Source organism: Hippoglossus hippoglossus, chromosome 17, assembly GCF_009819705.1.
Source record: "Hippoglossus hippoglossus isolate fHipHip1 chromosome 17, fHipHip1.pri, whole genome shotgun sequence".
Lineage (NCBI taxonomy): Eukaryota > Metazoa > Chordata > Actinopteri > Pleuronectiformes > Pleuronectidae > Hippoglossus > Hippoglossus hippoglossus.
This window is the reverse complement of record NC_047167.1, coordinates 83,030-106,883: the sequence shown is the minus strand read 5'-3', so window position 1 is coordinate 106,883 and position 23,854 is coordinate 83,030. Positions and strand designations below refer to the sequence as shown.

At 41.6% G+C, this 23,854-nt stretch overlaps 1 protein-coding gene across 1 annotated transcript in view; it reads left to right on the top strand.

The window, feature by feature from the left end:
- Positions 1–23,854, top strand: part of LOC117777767 (xenotropic and polytropic retrovirus receptor 1 homolog) — a 66,837-nt gene that overhangs the window by 12,795 nt on the left and 30,188 nt on the right. Inside the window, exon 3 of the mRNA XM_034612705.1 lies at positions 21,307–21,358. Within this exon, the coding sequence (XP_034468596.1) occupies positions 21,307–21,358 (52 nt within the window). The remainder of the gene's footprint in view (positions 1–21,306; positions 21,359–23,854) is intronic.

The window sequence follows — 23,854 nt, the reverse complement described above, 5'->3', positions numbered from 1 at the left end:
TTTTATCTGGACTAAATCATCTGAAAACAACATTAACAAAAACTCAATGTATTTACATCATTGTTACAGGGTTAAAATCAGGATTGTCAGTATCGTCATCATGGTAAGGTGGAATCCAGCCAGGTATAGGAAACAAGCCTCGATCCTTTGACAAGAGTGCATATTGACCCATTTTCTCAGGTAATTGACCTGATACTGTGTCACCTATCCATCTGTCCATTAGGGCCTTCATGCATGTTAAAGTACATTTACAGATACAAAGAAGTATGCCAAATTTAACGAGAACCAGGATCAGCAGTTGTGCAAGCATTGCACCCCATGGTCCTAGTTGATCTGTGAGCTATTTATTAAACGAATAACCTGCTGAGTCAAAGGGCCCAAAAGCACCTCTGGTTGCTTCAAGTGCATCGATGGCAGATGTGATGTCCGAGTTATCTGGGATGAGAGTTATGCACGCTTCTCCTGTACAATTAAATGTAGCACACAGTCCTCCAGTCTTGGCCAGAAGGAAATCTAGTGCCATTTCATGTTTTAACAGAGTCAGCCTATGCGATTTTTGTGTTGCAGAAAGAAACTTGAATCCTTTGATAGTTTCATTCGCAAATTGAGACATAGAGTAGGTAATGTTATCAATGTGGTCCACTAAGAATGTGACACCATACCAAGGAAATCATTCTATGCCCCATTTTTCACCTATTGATATACTATATGCCAATGATAAGACTCCAGGATGGTAAATGTAGCCATGTCACGTTTTAGTCTGTGTGGACAGATTTTTGTCACAATAATCTTTACATTAGAGATAGTGTGGTTTAGTAGTACAGAGCATCCATTCCACTTTATTGGCAGGTACATGTATGAAAATCCACCACATTGCCAATGTAGAGACACTGAAAAACCAGATCTTTGCTGTAGTGCACATCAATAATACCACCATATTCAGAGAAATTATTGGAGCACTTTGTCATACCAACATATTGACCTGTGCCGTTATTACAATAACAATGATTGTATTGTTGATGTGGAGAATAAGCCAATAAGGGTTCTGATTTCGGTGTTGGCTTGAACGGGAAGGACATACGGCCTCTGCAGTGCCAATGAATGCAGGCCTCTCGGGTAGAAGTCATACGATTTGATATATTGTGTTGAGTGTATTTCAGGCACTAGGAGTCATTATAAGTAATTCTTCTTTTCTCAGCATAAGGTAGGTCATGAAGAGGTCCTGTGGCTGGTGTTGGAAGAGCTTCCTTCACCTGCTTGTGGATATCAGATGATACAGAGGAAAGGTTTGCACAATAATGCAGCATTTCATCTTCACAATGATCAGTAATTGGCAAGTCCAATACCTGTATTCAGTGGTTGACCAAAAAGGATTTTGAATGGACTAAGACCATTCTTTGGTCTAACCCTCGCTCTTATTTCCATGAGAACTACAGGTAGTGCCTTTGTCAAGGATAAACCTGTTTCTTCACAACATTTTGTCAATTTGTTTTTTAGGGTGTTGTTTTCTCTCTCAACAGTACCACCACTGGCTGGGTGGTAAGCACAGTGTCTCATGTCAATACCAAAGTATTCACCAACTTTTTTCAAAGCAGCACTGACAAATGGTGTGCCATTGTCACTGCTGATTTTTGTAGGAATTCCCCATCTTGGAATTATTTCACGGATGAGAGCTTTGGCAACAGCATTAAAATCTTGTTTAGCTGTAGGGAAAACTTCAACCCACTTTGAGGACATGTCAACAATTACTAAACAGAACTTTTTCCCTTCAATTGGTGTTAGTTCAATAAAGTCAATTTGTAAGTGATCAAACAGTTTTCCTGGAATAGGATGTGCAACTTGTGGTATGCGGATGTCTCTTCCAGTGTCATTTGTCGCACAGATTACACACGACTGCCAAAAGTTTTGTGAGTAATTTGTGAAACTCTTTGTAAACATGTGTTGTGAAACAGCATCCATCATTCCAGTCAACTTAGCCTAATAGGGAAACAAATATTTCGGCAGGCATGGTTTATTATTGGGCCATACCACACCCCAGCTGTACAAACATAACCACTCTTTTTCCACAGATCGTTCTCTGTGCGATCAGCTCTCTGCTGCAGTTTCTGTAAATCAGCCATAGGAGTTTGTGGTTGATCTGAGTCACTGTATAGAAAACATCAGTCTTAATAAATTCCTGTTTTGCTGCAGCTTTAGCAGCTGCATCTGCTCTGGCGTTCCCCTGTGAAACCAGATCAGTTTTAGAATTGTGAGCTTCGCATTTACTAGGGGTGCAACGATTAGTCGACATAGCCGACAAAAATCGATGACAAAAATAGTTGCCGACGAATTTAATAGTCGATGATTCGTTGGTTACGTCATAGCGCATGTTTTTCGTGCCGTGCAGCTGAACTAAACGTCGTTTTACCGGAGGTGCTGATGGAAGTAGCTGAGGAGTGAGCCATCTCGCTCCCTTCCTATCTCTGAAAGTCGCGCATTTGCAATAGCGACAAAATATAGACCAATGGCAGCGTCTGTTGCAACACCATTGCGTACCAGAAAGTCAAAAGTATGGGAGAACTTCACCCTTAACATAGCCCGAAAAAAACAACCTGCAATATTTGTAAGGCGGACCTTGCTTTCCATGGAAGCAGGACACGAGCATTTGAAGAGGAGGCACGTTTGACATCGTAACGTAGACGATGCAGACTCGCCTCGGTAAGATAGCCTGTTATCTAGCTTGCTACAGTATATAAACTGAGTTGTCTTGGCAACTCCATCAATACCTGTGTACAGGATTCTAGAATCCATTATAAAAATATGGTTTGAATGTAGATTTTGTAAAACCTTTTTTTAACGAGTTTAAAAGCGTAATGTTATACTATTGCCTGACAAACGTCTTTTTTAATCACAATTATGCAGTCCGAAGAAGACTGTAGTTTTGTTTGTTGTTTTTATTGCTGCTACTTTCCCTGTCCTTTTGTTTACAGAAAAAATGGATACTTGATTTTTAATTTATTTTTAGTATCAGCACTTGGCCTGTTCTTGGTTCACAGGAAAAAGGGAAACTTGAATTTAAATTAAAAAAATTATATTAGCACTTTGCCTGTCCTTGGTTTTAAATGGACAAAAACTTCATCTTTCATTGTTTTTGTATCAATAGTAGCCTAATATGCAGCAAAGTTTATTAAAAGACATTTTTGAGTGAAGTATCGATCTTTATTGTCTTTGTCAGTCATCACATGCCGCGAACAACCTCAAGCTAAATTTAAAAGCTGATGGCTAAATAAGAGCTTGATTGGACAGCAGTCAGATAGTAAAAGTGTCTAAATTTGCCTGTAAAATCATCTGTACACGATAATGGAGTTGTGTACTTTTCAAGAACTGTTTCACCTGACGCCCCGACGAAATTCACGTATCCGCCGCTCATTTTTGGTAGAGTTAGAAAAGAAAATCTGATTTGATAACAAAGTGTGTTGCACCAGAATCAACAAGAAATGTCACAAGTATTTGATTTACCATGAGTGTGTATGTGGGCATACCCTCATAATCATCATAATCATATTCAACTTATGTGCCTATTGGTAGTGTACTTTCTTCTTTCTGTTTCTTTTCTAGCTGATGTATTGCATTTTCAATATAAGTTCAAATGTGTGTGTGTTTGTGTTGTGCAATCACCAGTCTGATGTGTAGTTTGTCTCCCATGTGCGTCAGTGTAGTCAAAGTTGCTTATTCCTCAGCCGCCGCCTGAAGTAAATCTGCTTTCTGGACATTTTTCTTCTAACATTTCCTTGCCCAATGTCCTTTTTTACAACAGTGATAGCATTCATCAGGGCCAACCTGGCATTGTCCTCTGAAACCTCCTCTGCCACAGCCGTGACCTCGCCCTCTGGCGTATCCCTGGAACATTGTCAGCGCAGCCATGTGCAGATCCTTCTCGCGCCTTTCTCCTTTTGTCTTCTGGCCATCTCTAATGATTTTCTCAGCGTGCACAGCATGTGCTTCAATGAGGCTTAATTTGCCTGAGTCCCATGTGATGCATGTGTGCTTCAGTATTGTGGAAATGTCTGATTTCATGCCATTCGCCGAGGGTTCTCTTGTGTCATCTGTCTGCCGTGTCTCTGGAGTCTCGGAGAGTCCTCCTGAGGCAGCTCACATGCTGCCTTTTTAAGCGTGAGGACCAATCAGCTAACAGCTCTCACCTGTGCTGATTGATCCTCTGTGGTGCAGGTGAGGGTGCTCTCCCAGACCCCTCACCTCCACAGTTATCATTCAGATTTGCTGGACGCGTCAAACCGCTGTGTGTCATGTGCCTCAGTCAGATGTGTGAGGTTTCTCCATCCTATTGTCGGCAAGCCAAAATTTTGCACGTCTATTCTTACCGTCTCTGAGTTTTCGACAAAGATCTGTGATGACCACTCTAAAGGGACCATTGTCATTGTGATCCCACTAAGGGTTTGTCAAGTGGACATAATTTTCTGGATATCCCGTTGAGATTTTGGCCCAGTAAAAACCCATCTTTACCATTAAGAGTCTTCCGAGTTCAGAGGTTGTTGATCTAAATTCTCTGCAAAACACAATTAATTCTGCAGCAAACCTTTCCCCATCGACATCCGATGGTGATGGGAGGTGAGTCATTGCCTGTTTAACATCCTCCATGGTCTTTGGACCAACATCGGTGCACCGTCAGGGCCTGCTACTTCCATCATGGGCAGTGTCAGCTCCCTATGTGCGATTCCGTGTGATTCGGATCTTACTGGTGATGCAGCGCTGAATTGGTTGTAAGGCTGCACATCTTTATAGGGTTTGCTGGATCTGAGAAGAGAGGGACTAAAGTCACCTAATTGTCCTTTTCCCACTGCTTGTTTATTCAAAATTCGTTGAAGATCAGATGTGTCAGGGTAAAGGAGTGGAGTAGGATTATATGGTGGGTTTGAATTAAAGCTCATCCATCTGAAGTTGTCGCTGAGAGTCAGGCTGACCATACTGTTCCACAGCCTGATTCTGTCGTTGTCTTCTTGGCGGAGCACAGTCAAGGGTGGAATCCTGCATCTTGACACACTGAGACACAGATGAGATCTTATCTGTCCCTGCCTGTGTTTTTCTGTCCCTACTTTGTGCTTTTTCCATCAATACGCTAAAAGCCTTCCAGTCTACTGTGAACTTACTCTTGCGTTTCTTGTTTTCTGTCTCTTTTTTTTTTCTCTCGCAGCTGTTTGAGTTGTCTTTCACTGAGACTGCCTTAATCAACTTGATGTCAGCACCCTGCAGTTTCTCACTCTTAAGTAAGCAGGAAGAGAACAAGACACCATACATTCCATTACAATATCAACCAACCAATTGATTAGTTAAACAGGAGACTTCAGCCATAATAGTTGGCACCTTAAAGGGATAGTTCACCAAAAAGGCACATGAGCAGTATGAAGGCACGTTATGTTTTTTCGGTTTTACTATGTCTGAAGTCTCGGTCACCAGTTACTTCAACTGTATCAGATTCTTCTGAGACTCCAGATGTGTTTTGTGGACTCAAACACTTCACCCACCCCTCCATTGGCATAGTGGTGAGTAGATAATGAGTGAAGTTTAGTGAGTAGACTATCCCTTTAAAGGCCACCAGGAAGCCTTGGAGACATAGAAAAATGTGCACCATTTTGCCTTTGTATAATGAGCAAATTGCAAAAATATTTTCATCAGTGTTTTAACACAGCACCTAGTAAATTGAAACTGCCAATATTTAATCAAAGAATAAATAAATAAAACATCGAAACAAGCATTTTAGTCACAACTTTTGTGCTCAACACATTATTCATCTTTATTATATATTTTCCTTATCATACATTCGTCAACTTCTGATAATGCATTTTTTTAATATTATCATCACTGTTTTTATTTATGTGACCCATATTTTAAATGCCTAAAGAAAGAAACAGCCAACCTTAGATTTTTGTTTTATTTTAATACTCTGTTTGTGTCTTATGTCTTTTCCATTTGCAGTAAGTAACTATAGATAAAGAGTGAATAATGTGTAGGAGCAGGATAACCACTACACTCTTCAGTAGGCAGCAGCACCTGGTTTGTGATATAACTTCCATATGTCATTTACCTGAAGTGTTTTATTCTTTCATACTTTAATAAATTAGTTCCTTAGCTTTACATAGTCAACATTATGCAGTGGTGGAAACTAAGTGCCAGTACTCTTAGTTCATGGGAAGTTAGTTTGCTGATGGTTGCTGGTTTCAGTTGAGTGATGAATAGAGAAGCTGACAGAAAAATATGGGAGTATCAACAGTCCTCAGTTTTCAACTGCAGTCATAGGCGTAGTCAGCAGACATTTCAAAAAAGGGACTCTGAAAAAAATACTGACAGCCTTTATATAACCAGTCTGCTTATTTTGTCAGCTTTTCATGTCAAGTTGTCTCCCTGAAAAAGTTGTATCTTATTCCTGACACTAACTCATTTATATTCATTAAATGTTGAAGCGCTTCATAAGATTATATTTAAAAAGAAATAAACACAGTTTCTAGTCACATGATGTATCTGTCATGATTTGTTTTAGTGCTAGTTTTCCCAGTATAGGGTCAGTGGTGGCGCAGCACGGCACAACGAGGCTCAACATGGCACATCACAGCTTTGCTAATGATATTAACAATTAGCTGCTAGCCACCGTAACTAAAATTAGACAAACTGTAAAATGTATTCAGGAACATTTGTGCAAGTATACATGTGCTAGCCCATGCAGTATCTATTCAACAAAAAGGTTGATAATACAACAACAATAATGATACAGCTGCTGCTCTGAACCAATATTGTTAGTTTTTCTTGCATCATTACCATAGCCTAGGGCTGGGTGATAAAATGACATATATCGATAATTATCCCAATATAACTTTTCCACAATAGAAATTTTAGACATGTCGATATAACGTTGATAGAACTCATCCCGTCCATGTATTGACAGACAGCACGAACAGCCAATGAGAATAGCGCAGCGCCGAACCAATCTTGTGGCTGGTATAGAGTTACACGCACACAGTACAGAGTGGAGGAGCACGCAGCACACGTGTTAATGTTTGGGCTCCTGCACAGAGGTGGAGTCTGCATCAATGCAGTGACTGTACATAATCATGTTTTCTGCTATGTTCATAGTTTCAGCGGGTTTCCACCTCTGAATAATTCTAACACTGCTGCTTCAGGACAGACGGTCATTAAAGGTCCGGTCGTCCTGTGTCGGAGTCTCTGTCAAAGTCTGCTTCCTCCTCACTCCCCCTCTGAACTGCGCTCACTATACACTTTAACAATAAACACCAGCACTGATCAGAAGTTATTAGGACACGTACAGGACTGACGTTTACTTTGTGTTTGTTTAATTTGCTCAAGAGTTTATGAGACACATGTTTAAACGTGCGACACAAGACGTAACGTGACACGCACAGACAGGACATTAGTGTCGGAGTCATAATCTGACACCATCACTTAATAAGTAAATACAATGTGATTATCAGTTCGTGTGTGAAGTGGGGCAGAGATGAACAGACACACACACACCTGCAGACAGACGTTCCTCCCGCAGATCATGAAGCACCGCTGTTTTAACTTCCTTTGCTGCAGAAGAAGCCACGCCCTTTTTATCCAGGAACATTAATATGAATTAAGCAGGTTTTTATAAAGACGGGCGGGGTAATGCGCCTCAGTGCAGTGGTGCTGATTTAAATTAAGATTAGATAATATAAAACTTTATTGATCAGCACACCAACGAAATTCAGTTGTTACAGCAGCAAGCATGTATCCGAATGAGGTAGACAAGAGAATAAAGAAATATAAAAAGACAATAGAAGAGAATAATTTTTTTTTAATTTAATTTAAAAATGCTGAGTATGTACATTATATACACCTTACTGTAGTGGTTTATATGAATTGTTATAGTATGAGCAAGTAAAATCTGTTTTGCAAAAAAAAATATGTTTGTACACAAATTTGCAACATTTTTATGTTCTGGTTATTTAAATTATATCGTGATATTTATTGATATCGACTGATATGAAAAAAATTATCATGATAACACTTTTTTCAATATAGCCCAGCCCTAGCATAGCCATGATTCCTTCGTCATCCCTATTTGACCTGAGAGCGGATGCACCTAAATGTCTCCTCATATTTCGTAATGCACCTTTAATTGCACCTCTAAAGTTCTTTACATTCTACCAAATTTTTCAACACATGGCTTGTTGGGGAAAAAAATAAGTAACAGGCTGTGGTCTTGAGACAAAGTTCATGCTGTTTGTGGGGAGAGTTTTAATACTTCAAATGAAGAAAGTAAATTATAATCTGCCCCAGTAGTCAACTGGAATTACGTTTCAATGCACAATAGATGGCCTGCAAACTGATCTAAGGCAATGGAGAATACTTCAGTATTACATCCACTATGGGACCGGTGATTAACAAACTGTTCTGACTTTACAACAACAGAAGGTGGAGATAATGCTTTGCTTCTGTTGTTTACACTGGGCAGTGGATTTTTGTTTTGTCCCATTAGTATAATACTGTAAATTCACAAGTGACTGATCAGAACACGGACAGCTGATAAATATGACATAGTGATGGGATATTTACATGCAATGAGTAACATTTGACCAGCATGCAGTGGACCATTGGATAGTCAGGGCCACCGAGCATGCAGTGGATGTATCCTCCAAAGTTTGCTGGATGTTGCCACATTTCTCAGATGTATTTGAAGGATCCTTCCAAATGAAAAGGGTCTTATCTTCCTATTGTGACATATTTAGTTAGGGCTGTGCAATTAATCGAATTTTGATTGTGATTTCAATTTTTGGGTCAAACGATCTCCAAACTAATATAATCGAGTTGAAACAATTTATTTGCGGCCCTGCTGACTGGCACTCACTCTCAAGCAGCTGTAAAGTGAAGGAGGCGAGTTGTGTGTGTGGTGACCGGCGGTATTTAAAAAACAGCGCGAGTGGAAAATGGCAGAGGGAGGGCAGCCTCATTTGATCGACAAAAAGGGTAGAAAAAGTTCTCTTGTATGGGAACACTTCGAAGAATCCGACGAGGAGCAGCACCACACAATGTGCAAGATTTGCTACAAGGTGATATCTGCGCCACTTGGCAACACAACAAATCTATTCAACCATCTGAAACTAAAGCACAAAGTCACTCACGACAAATTAATAAACAAACAAAAAGACAACGCCACAACCCCCACGACATCAACGCAGAGACAGACATCGATCTCAGCCACACTGTATAATGCGACTCCTTATCCGCGCCGCGCCATTCTCAAGCGCGCAGCCGCCTGGCTGTTCACACCGGACCCGCATTTCTCCGCGCCGGTCAGCCCGCGATTCTCCGCTTGTTGTTGTATGTAACCCGTTCAATGTAGGGGTTCGGGGGTAAATGATGATGGTCCTCATAGCCATCCCCCACCCCTCTCTTTCTCTCTCTGTCTGTCTGCTTGTGTGCTTGTAGTGGGGGGGCAGATGGGGACATTTAATAATGAGAGGAAAATCGGGGAAAGTTCTCAGTTACAAAGTGTTTTTTGGAGAGAAATACTGAATAAATGCATCATGTTTTCAAACTCAAAAGTAATCGTTTGAATAATCGTGATTTCAATATTGTCCAAAATAATCGTGATTATGATTTTGTCCATAATCGAGCAGCCCTATATTTAGTCATAAAATGCAGACTGTGTCTGTCAGCATGCTTGTGTTTTACTCTTGTGGCAGGTCCTTGGTGTTGCTGCCTTCTGCAGAATATAGTCATGAAAGGAAGCTGCTGATTCTGCTGGGCTTACATGATTTGTAAGAAAAAGCGAACAATAAAGGACAATGGAGGAGGAGTTGAAAAGAAAAGGGGGTCAGAGAGAGTACATAGAGAAAGCGAGAGAAAATTGAAGGAGAATTTAGTTGCAGAGATGTGGACACTAGAGATAACTCACAGAGATAACCGTGCAGGTAGAAAGATGGGCTTGGTCCATACAGGGGAGTTGGGAATAGCTGTGGAGAGGGATTAAAAGAAAGAATCTGACATTTCTTCAGGTTTTATTGCCATAATCCCTGTATGAACTCTTAATTGAACTTATTTCTTGGACCAAGGGGAAACAGTTGGACAATGAAAATAAATATCTTTAGAGATTGAGAAAAAGAGAGAGAAGAGAAGAAGTTGGTAAAAAGATCAAAGGGATGTGAGAGACCAGACTGAGTGATGACATCAGCTACCACTTGATTGGTATTAGAGGGTTGGGGTCCATACTTGAACATTGTCACTATTCATGCATGCCAACACACATGTCATGGATAGATGTCTTTTCCCATACCTGTCTCCTCTCAGCCAAGTCTTATGTAAGACAAACCATGTGTTGTTTCCTTCTTTTTGCTTTGTTAACTTCTACTGCAGTTAGATATTTCAAGAGAATGCCCTTATTCAGCTCAAAGTAAGTAGAACAGTAGTAAAAGCACACAAACATTGTTGGTGCCCCGTTCCCCCATACCAAGTCTCACTATCACATAGACTTGCTCTGTGATATTCTTTGTTCATTTATGTTATACGGAACAAGGAGGCAAGGAGGCAAGGAGCAACCTTCCCTCCAGGCTTTGTAACAGGGACTTCATAAAACAACAAGGCTTGTGGCTTTTCCTGGTCAGCAGTGGTGAGTACTTACAGACAGTGGTAAGAGGCACAAAACACTGACTGAAGACAGGGTTGTGCTGAAACAAGCCTGGTCCATGGCAGATCCAACACACAACATACCGGACTTAAAGGGGACATTGTATGCCCATTTTACCACAAGTTGATATGGTTCCTTGGGGTCTTAATGAAATGTCTGTAACATACTTTGGTCAAAATACCACAAGGATCATTTAAAACAGCACCCTTTTTACCCTGTCTAAAACAGCCCTCCACAGAGTGACCTGTTTTGAGTGCCTGTTCCTTTAAATGCTAATGAGCCAGCTCCCCCCTCCCCCCTCTCCCCCCATGATTTTAAACGATATAAATTACATATTTTTTATGATATAAATTATCAAATATGCATCCATACTTTGTATTCCCCTTCTGTTGTCCTGGAGTTTTAATTTTCCCAATCACATAATTAAATGTCCCCCTCTGCCCATCCACTACAAGCACACAAGCAGACAGAGAGAGAAAGAGAGGGGTGGGGGTGGGGGGGGCTATGAAGACCATCATTTACCCCCGAACCCCGACATTCAACGGGTACAACAACAAGCGGAGAAAGCAGAATCGCGGGCTGACCTTATATATACAGTCTATGGGGCTGACCAGCGCGGAGAAATGCACGTCCTGTGTGAACAGCCAGGCGGCTGCGCGCTTGAGAACGGCGCTGCGCTGCCTCGCAGCCTCGCTGCGTCCGGTGTAAACCCGGCGTGACGAGTGTGGGGGCTCTGTGTGTTTGTGCCAGTGTTACAGTAGTGCTGAACACTGCGGAAGTCTTCCACACTGCTGGCTGTGTGGCGTTGACACAAATTCCAGCTCACGCATGGGAGAGCGAGCGGTCGCGCCCGAGCAACTGCTGCAGCCTCCCAGTCCCAAAGATCCAGACAAATGCCACATGTGAGTGAATCGCGGGCTGACCAGCGGAGAAATGCGCGTCCTGTGTGAACAGCCAGGCGGCTGCGCGCTTGGGAACGGCGCTGCGCAGCCTCGCTGTGTCCGGTGTAAACCCGGCGTAACGAGTGTGGGGGGGCGGGGGAGGATGAGGTGGGGGTTGGGCCAAGGCCATGTAGGGAGACTTCCAGTGTATTGTTACGACAAAATACACAGGAAGCTCATTCGAGTCACTCAAGCATTACGTTTCTGACTTAGAGGAACCATAACAAAACGCGCGAGTGTTTTTTTTCCAGAGTTTTTGGGTTGGTAGACATGCCAGATACCCACATTAACGTGTAGAAGCACTAACAAAGTGGAATTTGCATGCTATGTCCCCTTTAAAGGATCTGCTGCTAACGTCTTGGTGCCAGATATCACATGTCATCTTTAGAGGTCTTGTAGAGTCCTTCCTCACAGTTCTGAGCTGTTTTGGTGTCATGTTGAGGACTAACAGCTTATTAGACAGGCGTGGTCATAATGCAGTTAGTGTAAAATAAGGATGTGAACCCTTTGGATGAGCTAATTTTGTGCATTAATTGGTCATGAAATGTGATCTGATCTTCATTCAGGTCACAAGTGCAGACACTTGCTTAAGATAATTATCTACACACAATTGCGCGGCTGTGGCTGAGGGGTAGAGTGGTCGTCCTCCAACCTGAAGGTCGGCAGTTCGATCCCCAGTCTTCCCAATCTGCATGCCGAAGTGTCCTTGGGCAAGATGCTGAACCCCGAATTCCCCCTCATAGAACAACAAAGTGCTGCTAATAGATGCACTGTATGAATGTGTGTGTGAATGTAAAACTGTACTGTAAAGAGCTTTGAGTGGTCATCAAGACTAGAAAAGCGCTATATAAATACAAACCATTTCCCATTTACCAATTGTAATCCTTTGTGTCTTTATTGACCGCACCCATAAAACATACTCAGTGCTGATGAAAACAGCAAGTGAAGCCCTTGCATTTAGAAACCGGTTGAAACTTCTTTGGCATCATAGCCTCAACCCAGCATCCAGCATCAACTACAGTGAGCAACGGTGTCCCACACACAAGCACTCTGGCGAAGCATGCAATGATCAGGATAAGAGAGGGGGAAAGGAATGTATAATGGAGATTAGGAAAAGTTGTAAGAAAGAGGAGAGAGTGAGCAGGGATAGAGATAGTCAAGGTCAAAGGGAGGAAAAGGGCTAAAAATTATGAAATGAGCAATTGAAGAATTGAAGAATACATTGGAAAGCAATCAAAGAGTAAACAAAGAGAGATGGGGAAGATACCATCAGTCCTGCAGATTTTTGGTCAGTGTTAGTGATGCAAAATTTGCCTGGTAATCACCACAGGTTGTGTATCTGGATCGTGTGTGTGACAGAGGAGAGAAAATGCTCTCGACTGAGTTTACAAGGACAGCAAGATAGCGAGGTAAGTGAGAGAGTTCGAGAATGAGAGAGTGAAGAGGAAAAGGAGAGAAGTAGGGTAATCTGTGAGGATAAGCAGAGCTGCCCTGCTTCCCGCAGGGCTGCGTGTGTTTTGTTTTGGAAACTTGTGCCTTAGCACATGCTGAGCCAGCCTACTCACACACACCCTGTGGGCGTCAGGAGAAGTGACAGAAAGCTTGTTGTGTTGCAGTGTCTTTGTGAGCTTGCTGCTGAGGATAGCAGTTTGGTGGAAAAAAGCAGTGAGCAGTCAGCATATATCAGCATCATAATAAGCGAAACTGTTCCATGTGGCTCTACGTTGTCTAAACTTTAGGATCGGACAGACGTGGTTGAGGGGGTAGAGTGGTTGTCCTCTAACCAGAGGATCAGCAGTTTGATCCCAGTCTTTTGCCTATCTGCATGCCGAAGTGTGCTTGGGCAAGATACTGAACACCGGATTGCCCCTCATCGAAAAAGTGCTGCCGATAGATGCACTGTATGAATGTTGTGTAAATGGGTAAATGGCAATAAACTAGGTCTGCACGATATATGGGTGGTAATATATCGTGCGGAATCGCAATATCAATGTGCACGATAGACGTATCGCAAAAGACTGCAAAAACTGCGAGACATTGGGTTACATGCACCACGCATTCACGCTCTGCATGTCAATATATTTGTCAAATCAGATGGAGCCCTGCTGCCCTAAAAGATAAATTAAAGATATTCACATCATTGACAGGTTTTTCCGTAGTCAATCATTGTCGGAAGAAGAGAATAAGAAGAGAATAGAGAGAAAAGAGAATTTGAAAACAGGGATTAGATCTCGCTCCACCACGTCCAGACTAAATTGTATTGTGGAAACTTCTAGTGATCATGTTTGTCCCGAGTTAAATTCATCACTATGAGCAGTTGATTATATAAAGAATTGTGAATCTTATTTATGATCCCAGAACCTGAGGGAAAAGTAACAGCGCACACACACTGACTCCACAGCTCTCTCTCTCTCTCTCTCTCTCTCTCTCTCTCTCTCTCTCTCTCTCTCTCTCTCTCTCTCAGACAGACAGACAGTGTGATCGGACACGTGTAAATTCAGTCTGGGTAAAAACAACAGACTATAAATTAAGTAAAAGTATGTAGAGCTGGAGGAGATGGTGTCGCGCTCGGTTTGTTTTGACGCGGTTGTCGCAGCACACAGCGTGAATCATAGACACAGAGAGGAGCAGTAAAATACTGACAGAGATGCTAAAAACCGTAAAACCGCTAACTTCTCACTGTCCAATGTATGAAAAGATCCCATATTAACACTATAAGTGGACTTAGTGGTGCTATGCATGGCTTCCTGGTGTCTCCCCCGGACTTGATTGAACATATCAATTTGTGACTATAATCTTGACTGAGATTTCAATGAAAATTATTTAATATAAAAAATGACCTAATTAGCTCACTTGGAACTATATTACATTTGAATCACTTGTCAATATATGTGCCGTTATTTACTGATAGCGAGCAGCTGTACTGCTTCCTGTATCTGTAGGGAATGACGGCTTCAGCTGGGTTTATTACAGGGCCCGCCAGTCCCAACTTTTTTTTAAATACTGTATGTTGCAAGAATCAAAATTCATGAGGTTAAACATCATATAATGTGCTTTTGTATTGTTTTTATTGTAATACAGGTCAAAGATCATTTATAAATCACTGTTCTCAGTTTAATTTTAAATGTAACATACCGTGCCAACTTTTTCTGATTTGGGGTTGTAGATTGACTGAAGACTCAGTGGTCTCAATAAGTTTTCATAAGAAGTAGACACACCATCCCCATTCTCGCTCTTAAAATTATAGTAGTGCTTATTGAATGATTACCTTTTTAAGGTAACTGATGAGTTTGTGTGTGATAGATTTTATTCTGCCTCTCTCATGGCAAATCATGAGGACAATAAAAATTAAGGTATTCATAATATTCCCTGGAAATAATGGCAGTTATGTGAATCTTAAGGTACACTTTGTCTGACTGGTTTTCTGTTTCCCACACAGCATGTTGAAACGTTGATCCCAAGTGGAAAAATGATCTAAGTAAAAAACAGGAGGCCTGACTTGGGAGATAGCTTCTACTCGGCTTGTGCATATATTGTGTTTGAGTGAAAGGAAACTGTTTGTATAGTGAAGGCTGTGGAGCTGATGGGAATGCTAGCTGAAGTACATGGGGCTCACAGCAGTAGACTTGACTCCCTCCTATCCTCTCTGTCCCCTCCACCTGCTGAGTGCTTTATCTCAGTTTACACTGACAAACTGTTTTGTATTGATCCTGAGTTCTCTTCTCAGATTGTAGCTCTGGTTTTATTGTCACTCAATTAAAACACAAAGAATTTATCATAAGTACACAGCACTGTGGTACATTGATTGCATTTGCAGCTTTTTCTGTGCGTTTAGGTAAGACATGGCTCTAGAAAATTGCTTTTCCATGTGCCGCCTTAAAGCCATTACGTCACCATATATGTGACTGTCGACGTCTCAACGCCTTAGCTTTATGAATGAACTTAAATTATGTATATCCATTCATTTATTTAATGTTCGCTCACTCTCTCTCGCATGCAATGACTCAGCTGACGTCTCTGGGATGCTACAGTTTAAACGTTGATTTGTTTGAAATGAACGCCGCAATATCAACACTAATCAACGAATAATGATCTATGTTTTTCTTAAATTAGTCAAATCTTTCTTCATAGCTGCACATTTATTCTTTTATTTGCCCCCCCCGACTCTGTGCTGAGAAGCACACACACGCAAACACACTATGCCATCTGATACATGTGTAAACTCAGACTGGGTAAAAACATCATATTTTGCGCTTCACCAACGCAAATGTCCTGTTTTGCACACAGAGTAGTGTGAGATCCGATGCCAAGTGGTCACAACAAAGTTGTGGTTGTTCTTGTTGATCACGATAATCCCGCCCTCTGAAGTAGGCAGTACTTGCTTCTAGACCAGCAATGAGTTGGTGCCACTCTCGAACCAGTTTTTCTGGCCAAGAGCCAGTTCTTTCGCTGTCAAAACACAAAGAACTTGTTCCAGATTAGGCACTGGGTCTGAACTGGCCCTGTAACTGCCTTGGTGGAACAGGCCTTCCTGTCACCTGTTAGTTGCAGTGACAACATGAAGAAAGTCCTTTACTCTTATATTTATGAGGAGAGGGTTAAATCACCTAATGGGATCTAAATGTTTCTTTAGTGAGGCAGACACACTGAAGGATGGGAGACATCGTACTGCCATCTCTTTGATTTATACGTGATATTTGCTGTTGCTTACCCTGTGTGTGGTGTTGTTTTGTTGTTTACATTGCTGTGGTAAAACGGTGAGTATAAACTGACTGTGTAGGCAAAAACATGACCTTGACTTGCTCTGTTGTTGGCTGCAGAATCCAGTGTGTCCCACTGAGCTGTTCTTTAACTGGCTGGCAAGCAGGGTGGCACACAGTGAGGCCATTGTGGTCTTGTGCTCTGTTGGCATTCTGCAACACTAACTCACCACTCTTCTATCTAACCCTTGATCGAGAGCGGATGAAAAAGGCTGTCTCTGTCCTCTTGTCTTACCAGCACTCACTGAGACTGAATGACTGTTGTCCTCTCTACAGCAGAGACAAGCTGCAGTATACACTGCAGACTCATTAACAGAGAGCATGAAGGAGACCGTGTCACTGCATTAACAGAGCGCAGAGTGAGAGCATCACAGACAAATGCATCATAATAATCATCTTAAAACGAGGGTGGGAATATCATTAGTCAACACTAGAGCTGGCATTCTATTGGTTGGAGAATTTTGACAGAATTGCATAAAATACCCAAGAGCAGAGGAGAAATCTGAGAGCATACGTTTCACACGCACACTGAACACACTAAAGCAGTGTAAAGGCGAGGAGAGAAGAGCTGGAGCAAAGGAAAGAACAACATATGTTTCCAAGCGCACAGTTTGAATACAAGCAGAGCAAATCTAAGCACAAGCAGGGGCTATTTGAGAGTGACCACAGGGTTTTAAATGAAAGCATAACAAAATCTGAAGGTGACATCAATAGACCCTGCTCTCAAACTGAAAGACCATGAAAGACAAGGACTTTTTAACTAGCGCCAGTCAGGCTGGAAAAGCCTATGTTTAGGCGGAGGGAGAGGAAACAAGCCAGGCTACATGTTAGGCTAAAGGCTTGTCTAAGGGCTAGGCTAAAGGCTAAGCCATACAGACCAGCACTCCCGAGTTTGTTCCTTGCCAACTCAATGTGTCCTACAAACAAGATGGATGAGATCAGAATGAGAATTACGATACATTACCTCATCACTATGCATCCTAGAGGTGTGGAAATTTCTGAATGAAGACGTGGACGACTCTGCATTGATGCAGAGACGGAACATAATCGATTAATGTTTACTGCTACGTTCATTGTTTTAGCGATGTCCTCCCGCTGAATAATTATAACCCCACTGCTTCAGGACAGACGCTCATTAAAGGTCTGGTCGTCCTGTGTCAGAGTCTCTGTCAGAGTCTGCTTCCTCCTCACTCCCCCTCTGACCTGCGCTCACTTAACAATAAACACCATCACTGGTCACAAGTTATTAGGACACATACAGGACTGACGTTTACTTTGTGATTGTTTGATTCACTGTAGAGTTCATGAAACACACTGTGCACACACATTCCACTGCTTCACACAAAACGAGACGTAACGTGACCCGCACAGTCAGGACATCTGGGTTAAAGTGACCAGAACGATCTGGAGACATGATCCGACACCATCGATTAATAACTGACTGATTGTATTAATTGATGAAGCAGCCATGTGCAGTAATATAGAAAATTGAGGATGTGATACATTGAAGTGCATCGTTTTCAATTGAATCTTTGACTGCTGAATCGTAATCGAATCGTGAGGCTAGTGAAGATGCACACCTCTAATGCATCCTGCAAACAGCTGTGTTTAATGGTTTGGTTTGATAAACCAGCCAACTTTAAGCCCCTATAAATTGAGTGACTTGGTATTGTCTCAGGTCGGATGTTCCATTTTCCCACAATAAGAGGACAGGGGAAGTATGGGTTTCTCGTACTTGTATAAATGTATTTAATGCTCAATGGTCATGTTAAATCAGTTCTAATATTGTTGGAAGATTGTCATTACTGCTAGTGTTTTCTTGGTGTGTGTCCTGAAATCACTACATGTGTCTTCACTAATTACAAAACAAATGCACATGCTGTCTGGACAAAGGTTTTTCCGACAGGTGACAGTGGAAACACTTTCGCATTTGTTCACAGAGGTGCCAAAATCAATGAAATGAAAAGTTCCTTGTAGTAGCTTTAAGATTTGGGGGAAAAAACGATATACCTGGTCACTGGATTTGTTTGTTTGTGCATGTGCACCCCGCTCCCAACATGCAATAATTAATTCTGTGGGAAACACTGCAAAGAAAGTGAAAAAAAATCTTGCTTCTGCCGCTTTATTTGGGTTTGCACTAAAGTTAAATGGATTCCTTCTTGGTCTATGTCCCACCCCTTCCGATAATTCCATGGAAATCCATTCAGTAATTAGGCCCAAGCACCGAACGGTGGGAGGCCCTATTGAAATTGTAAGGATTTTTATTATTATTTCCCTTTGGGGGACTTTTTCAGGGCTTAGACATGCTCAAAAGATCATGAAACTTTGCCGGAAATTCAAGACCTACGGATATTTTACTATTCTGGAGTTGAAATGGGCGTGGCAAAATGGCTCAACAGCGCCCCCTGGAACGCAGCCCCTAGGTTTCCCTTTGACCGATCTTCACAAAAATCGTAGCCCAGGTGTATCATGACCAGACAAACAAAAAAGGGGCATTATGAAAAACGCAACAGGAAGCCCGCCATTTTGCATTTAGTGGCCATTTTGGCCATATTCCACATTTTTACTTTGACGAACTTGTCCCAGGGCTTTCATCTGATCAACTTCAAATTGAGAAATTCATCACAACAAGATGGAGATAAAAAATAACGCAAAGATCGATTTTTCGTCACACGGTGTGACCGTGGCGTGGCGTCAAAGTTTGATTACACGCCATCAAAACACGAGGTTCTGTATCTTGGACATACATGGTCCAATCGATTACAAACTAGACATGTAAGACAAGAGTCCGGCCTGATGACATCTACACAGAAATCATGACTTAAAATCACAGCGCCCCCTGGTGGCAACAGGAAATGTCTTGTTTTTGGAACGTCTTACACTTGGAGGTATTCCTCCTCACCCACTGCCCGCAGCCATGTCAAACTGTATCAAATGGGTCTCAAGACATTGATAATGAAGGCATAAGATTACTGTGACTTTTCGTCAAACGCCATAATAGTGACGTGGCGTCAAAGTTCATCAACTCGCCGTGACACACGAAATTACTATAACTTTCGGTGTTGGAGGTTCAACCTCCCTCAAACTACATTTGTGTAACAACAGCCCCCCCCCTGCAGACATTCAGATGGTTTTAAGGAATGGGTGTGGCAAAATAACTGACTAGTGCCCCCTAAAGTGCAGCCCCGGCACTACGATTGGCCGACATGTACAAAAATCTATAGGGTCATGTGTCTTTTCATAACAAACAAATAAGTCTCTTGGATAGATATGCTAGACCAAACAGGAAGACCGCCATTTTGACTTTAGTGGCCATTTTGGCCATTTTTCACATTTTTATTTTGCCGAACTTGTCCCAGGGCTTTCATCAGATCAACTTCAAATTGAGATGAGTGTCATCACAACAAGACGGAGATAAAAACTAACTCAAAGATCGATTTTTCGTCACACAGTGTGACCGTGGCGTGGCGTCAAAGTTTGATTACACGCCATCAAAACACGAGGTTCTGTATCTCGGACATACATGGTCCAATCGAGTCCAAACTAGACATGTAAGACAAGAGTCCCGGCCTGATGACATCTACACAGAAATCATGACTTAAAATCACAGCGCCACCTGCTGGCTAAAGGAAGTGACATGTTTTATACTTTGATGAACTGCTCCTGGCTGCTTTACAATATACAGCTCAAAAGAGCTCAGTCAAGTCATTGGACCATGGTCAGAATTGTGACATTTCCTCAAACCGTGTAAACATTGAGGTGCGGCGAAGGTTCATCCTTCGCCAAAGGAGACGATGTTGTCATAACTCCAGTGTGCATTGTCCTATCACCGCCAAACTGCTGTCTCATGATCAGAGACCAAGCCTGAACAGCTCTGTGTCAATATTTCCTCAGTGTCATAGCGCGACCTACTGATTCGCCATGAAACAGGAAGTACTTTGTAAATCTACTCTGCACTATCCAACCGGCTCCAAACTACTGACCTATGATCACAATCCTGACCTGAACAGCTCCATATATTAATATTAGTTCAGGGTCATAGCGCCACCTACTGATCAGTGTGATAATTAAGTTGTTGTTACATTGTCCAATTGACACAAAATTGCTCACACTACATCAGAGCCCCTAGACTACAGACAGACAGCTTTCATTTTAGCTTCTCCGTAAAAATCTACTATTAGCTCAACCAGTGCACTGTGTACTGTACGGGCCCTCTTAGTTCGGTAGAGACTGTGGTCTGTGAAAATCCCAGGAGATCAGCTCCTGACCTGTATCTGGAGAATTGTATTCATTGCACTGCTGCCACATGATTGGCTGATTAGATAGTATGACTATGCGGATGTACAGGTGTTCATTGAGCTCATCTCACCTGACAAATCAAGATGCTTCATAACATTGATTTAAAAAAAATCTTTTAAAAATGTATATCTGGCACAAAGCTGTCATGCTGAGTGATTTGTTGTGTTGATGTTCTTGAAATGTCACCACATGTGCAGACTAGGGCTGGGCGATGTGGCCTAAAACAAATATTGCTATATTTTTGCGATACATGATCATCAAAGTCCCCAGGAAGTGGCTAAGCAAGTGGACGTTAGCATTTACGACGGTCCCTGAATGCACCTCGTCGTAAGACATCGGCGCACATTTAGGCTTAAAATACAGTGTAAATGACCTCGTTTGGAGTCGAATATAAATGGCAGGGTTTGCCTTCTGATCATTGAGCAGCTGTGGATGTTTGTCTCCACTGTTCCTCAACAAACTCACTGACCGGCTGCTTCACGTGAACGTGCCTCTCCCTCTCCCTCTCTCCCTCTCTCTCTCTCTCTCTCTCTCTCTCTCTGTCTGTATTTGACAATATAAAATATCCCACTAATGTATTAATTATAAGACCTGATTCAAAAAGATTATGCAATCAATGTAATTGTTTAATTTCTTCCTCTTGCAGGCTTTCAAAGAGATGCTGTATGCTGCTCAAGACCAGGCACCATCTATCGAAGGTATTACATACTGTATGTGTGTGCGTGTTGTCCTGGGTCTATTGACTTGAGCATTTTATTTAGAACATTTTAATAAGTAAAATATTATGTAATTTAATACATGATACTGTGGGAAATGACTTACACTACCAGAGGGTGTAGGCAGATGGCATTTATTTGGCTTAGATTTGTCAAACCGCTGCTATCGTACCTTAAATGATTTTACATACAGACCTTGATTTAAATGATTACTGAAATGAATATAAGATTAAAATGAACAGTATTTGTTTGTGTCTGTCACACATTCACAAATGTGAAGGCAATAGCAAGTAGGGCAGGGGCGACGACGTTGCATCATGGATTAGGTAAATACGTCGACTGGCAGAACGAGTGAAATGGGAAAAGTCAGACCTTTATTTTAAGATGCCTTTTTCAAAAGCTCTTTTTTATTATTTTATTTGTTATTTTGTCAGTTTTTGACTTTATACAGACATTGATACAACAACTAGGCTACTTCAAGATACATTTTTTTGATCGACTGCTAAACTAGAATTTACAGTGTTTTGATATTCCTCCAGAAAGTTGCTTGAATTTTACTATGGTTTTCATTTATTTTGCTGTTGGACAGCATAATGTAGATTGCTATATTCCTTTTGCTTGAATGGAACAACCTCTTGCACTAATTTTATTTTGGAGAGATTTTGTATGGGACTGTAAAAGGCAAATTCGCAGTAAGTAAGTTTTTATTTTTTGATAAACTCATTATTATATTAATCGAGTTTTAAAAAAGAATCGTTATACATCGAAAAGATTATCGCTAGATTAATCTAAAAAAGAATCGTTAGATTAATCGATAAGAAAATAATCTACGGTACAGCCCTAATAGCAAGGCAAGTAAACTCACCGGCCACTTTATTAGGTACACCTTGCTAGTACCGGGTTGGACCCCCTTTTGCCTTCAGAACTGCTTTAATTCTACGTAGCATAGATTCAACAAGGCGTGGCGTTTAAACAATGCTCAATTGGTACTAAGGGGCCCAAAGTGTGTCCCCCACACCATTACACCACCACCACCAGCCTGAACCGTTGATACAAGGCAGGATGGATCCATGCTTTCATGTTGTTTACACCAAATTCTGACCCTACCATCTGAATGTCGCAGCTGAAATCAAGACTCATCAGACCAGGCAACGTTTTTCCAATCTTCTATTGTCCAATTTTGGTGAGCCTGTGCGAATTGTAGCCTCAGTTTCCTGTTCTGTGGTCTTCTGCTGCTGTAGCCCATCTGCTTCAAGGTTCGACGTGTTGTGCATTCAGAGATGGTATTCTGCATACCTTGGTTGTAACGAGTGGTTATTTGAGTGACTGTTGACTTTCTATCATCTCGAACCACTCTGCCCATTCTCCTCTGACCTCTGACATCAACAAGGCATTTTCGTCCACACAACTGCCGCTCACTGGATATTTTCTCTTTTTCGGACCATTCTCTGTAAACCCTAGAGATGGTTGTGTGTGAAAATCCCAGTAGATCAGCAGTTTTTGAAATACTCAGACCAGCCCGTCTGGCACCAACAACCATGCCACATTCAAAGTCACTTAAATCCCCTTTCTTCCCCATTCTGATGCTCGATTTGAACTTCAGCAAGTCGTCTTCACCACGTCTAGATGCCTAAATGCATTGAGTTGTTGCCATGTGATTGGCTGATTAGCAATTTGTGTTAACAAGCAATTGAACAGGTGTGCCTAATAAAGTGGCCGGTGAGTGTATATGTTATTTATAAAGCATGTTTCATACACAGAGGTCGCTGGTCAAAGTTCACCAAAGTTGAACTCAAGCCAAGCCATGCTGCGGATTTGCTGCACCACGGGAAGTGAATGTTTTAATTGCCTCCTCACTCACACATTTGTGTATGTCTGACCGTGCCCTTAGAGGGAGATATATGTTTCACTTGGTCTGAATGTGAATGTTAATTAATGTGTCTTTGTGAAAATACAGCCAGAGTATGACAAGAATTTTAGGCTTCATACAGTCTTAGAAAATTCTTAAAATCCGTTATCAGAGACCTTATTTTTGATCATGTAATTACAGGCCTCTCTGTTCCACTGGGCTGTTAGCTCATGAAATGATACAGAACAGTGTGACAAGCACAATATGTTCTTCCTTGTATCTCTCATGTTATATTGACATTGAATTTTACCAGAGCCTCCATCTATCTAAAATGTTAAGCACGTAACTCATTAAAATAACAAAGGGAACAAACGGCATCGATGCCGTTGGTTCTGTTATAGTAGGGGGACATGTTACAGGTTACGGTTTACATGTTAAATATTACTTGGTGCTATACACACACAAATAAAAACTGGAATGCAAATTAGGCATTTGAGCCTCTTCAGGAGCAGGGGTTTCTTAGGATGGTAATGGAGAAAAGAATCGAAGAAGTGATTGACAATATTGTAATGCTTTCACCATTGCACTGCAACCCAGAACTTTTGTAGACATTACCTAGAGGAGCTGTA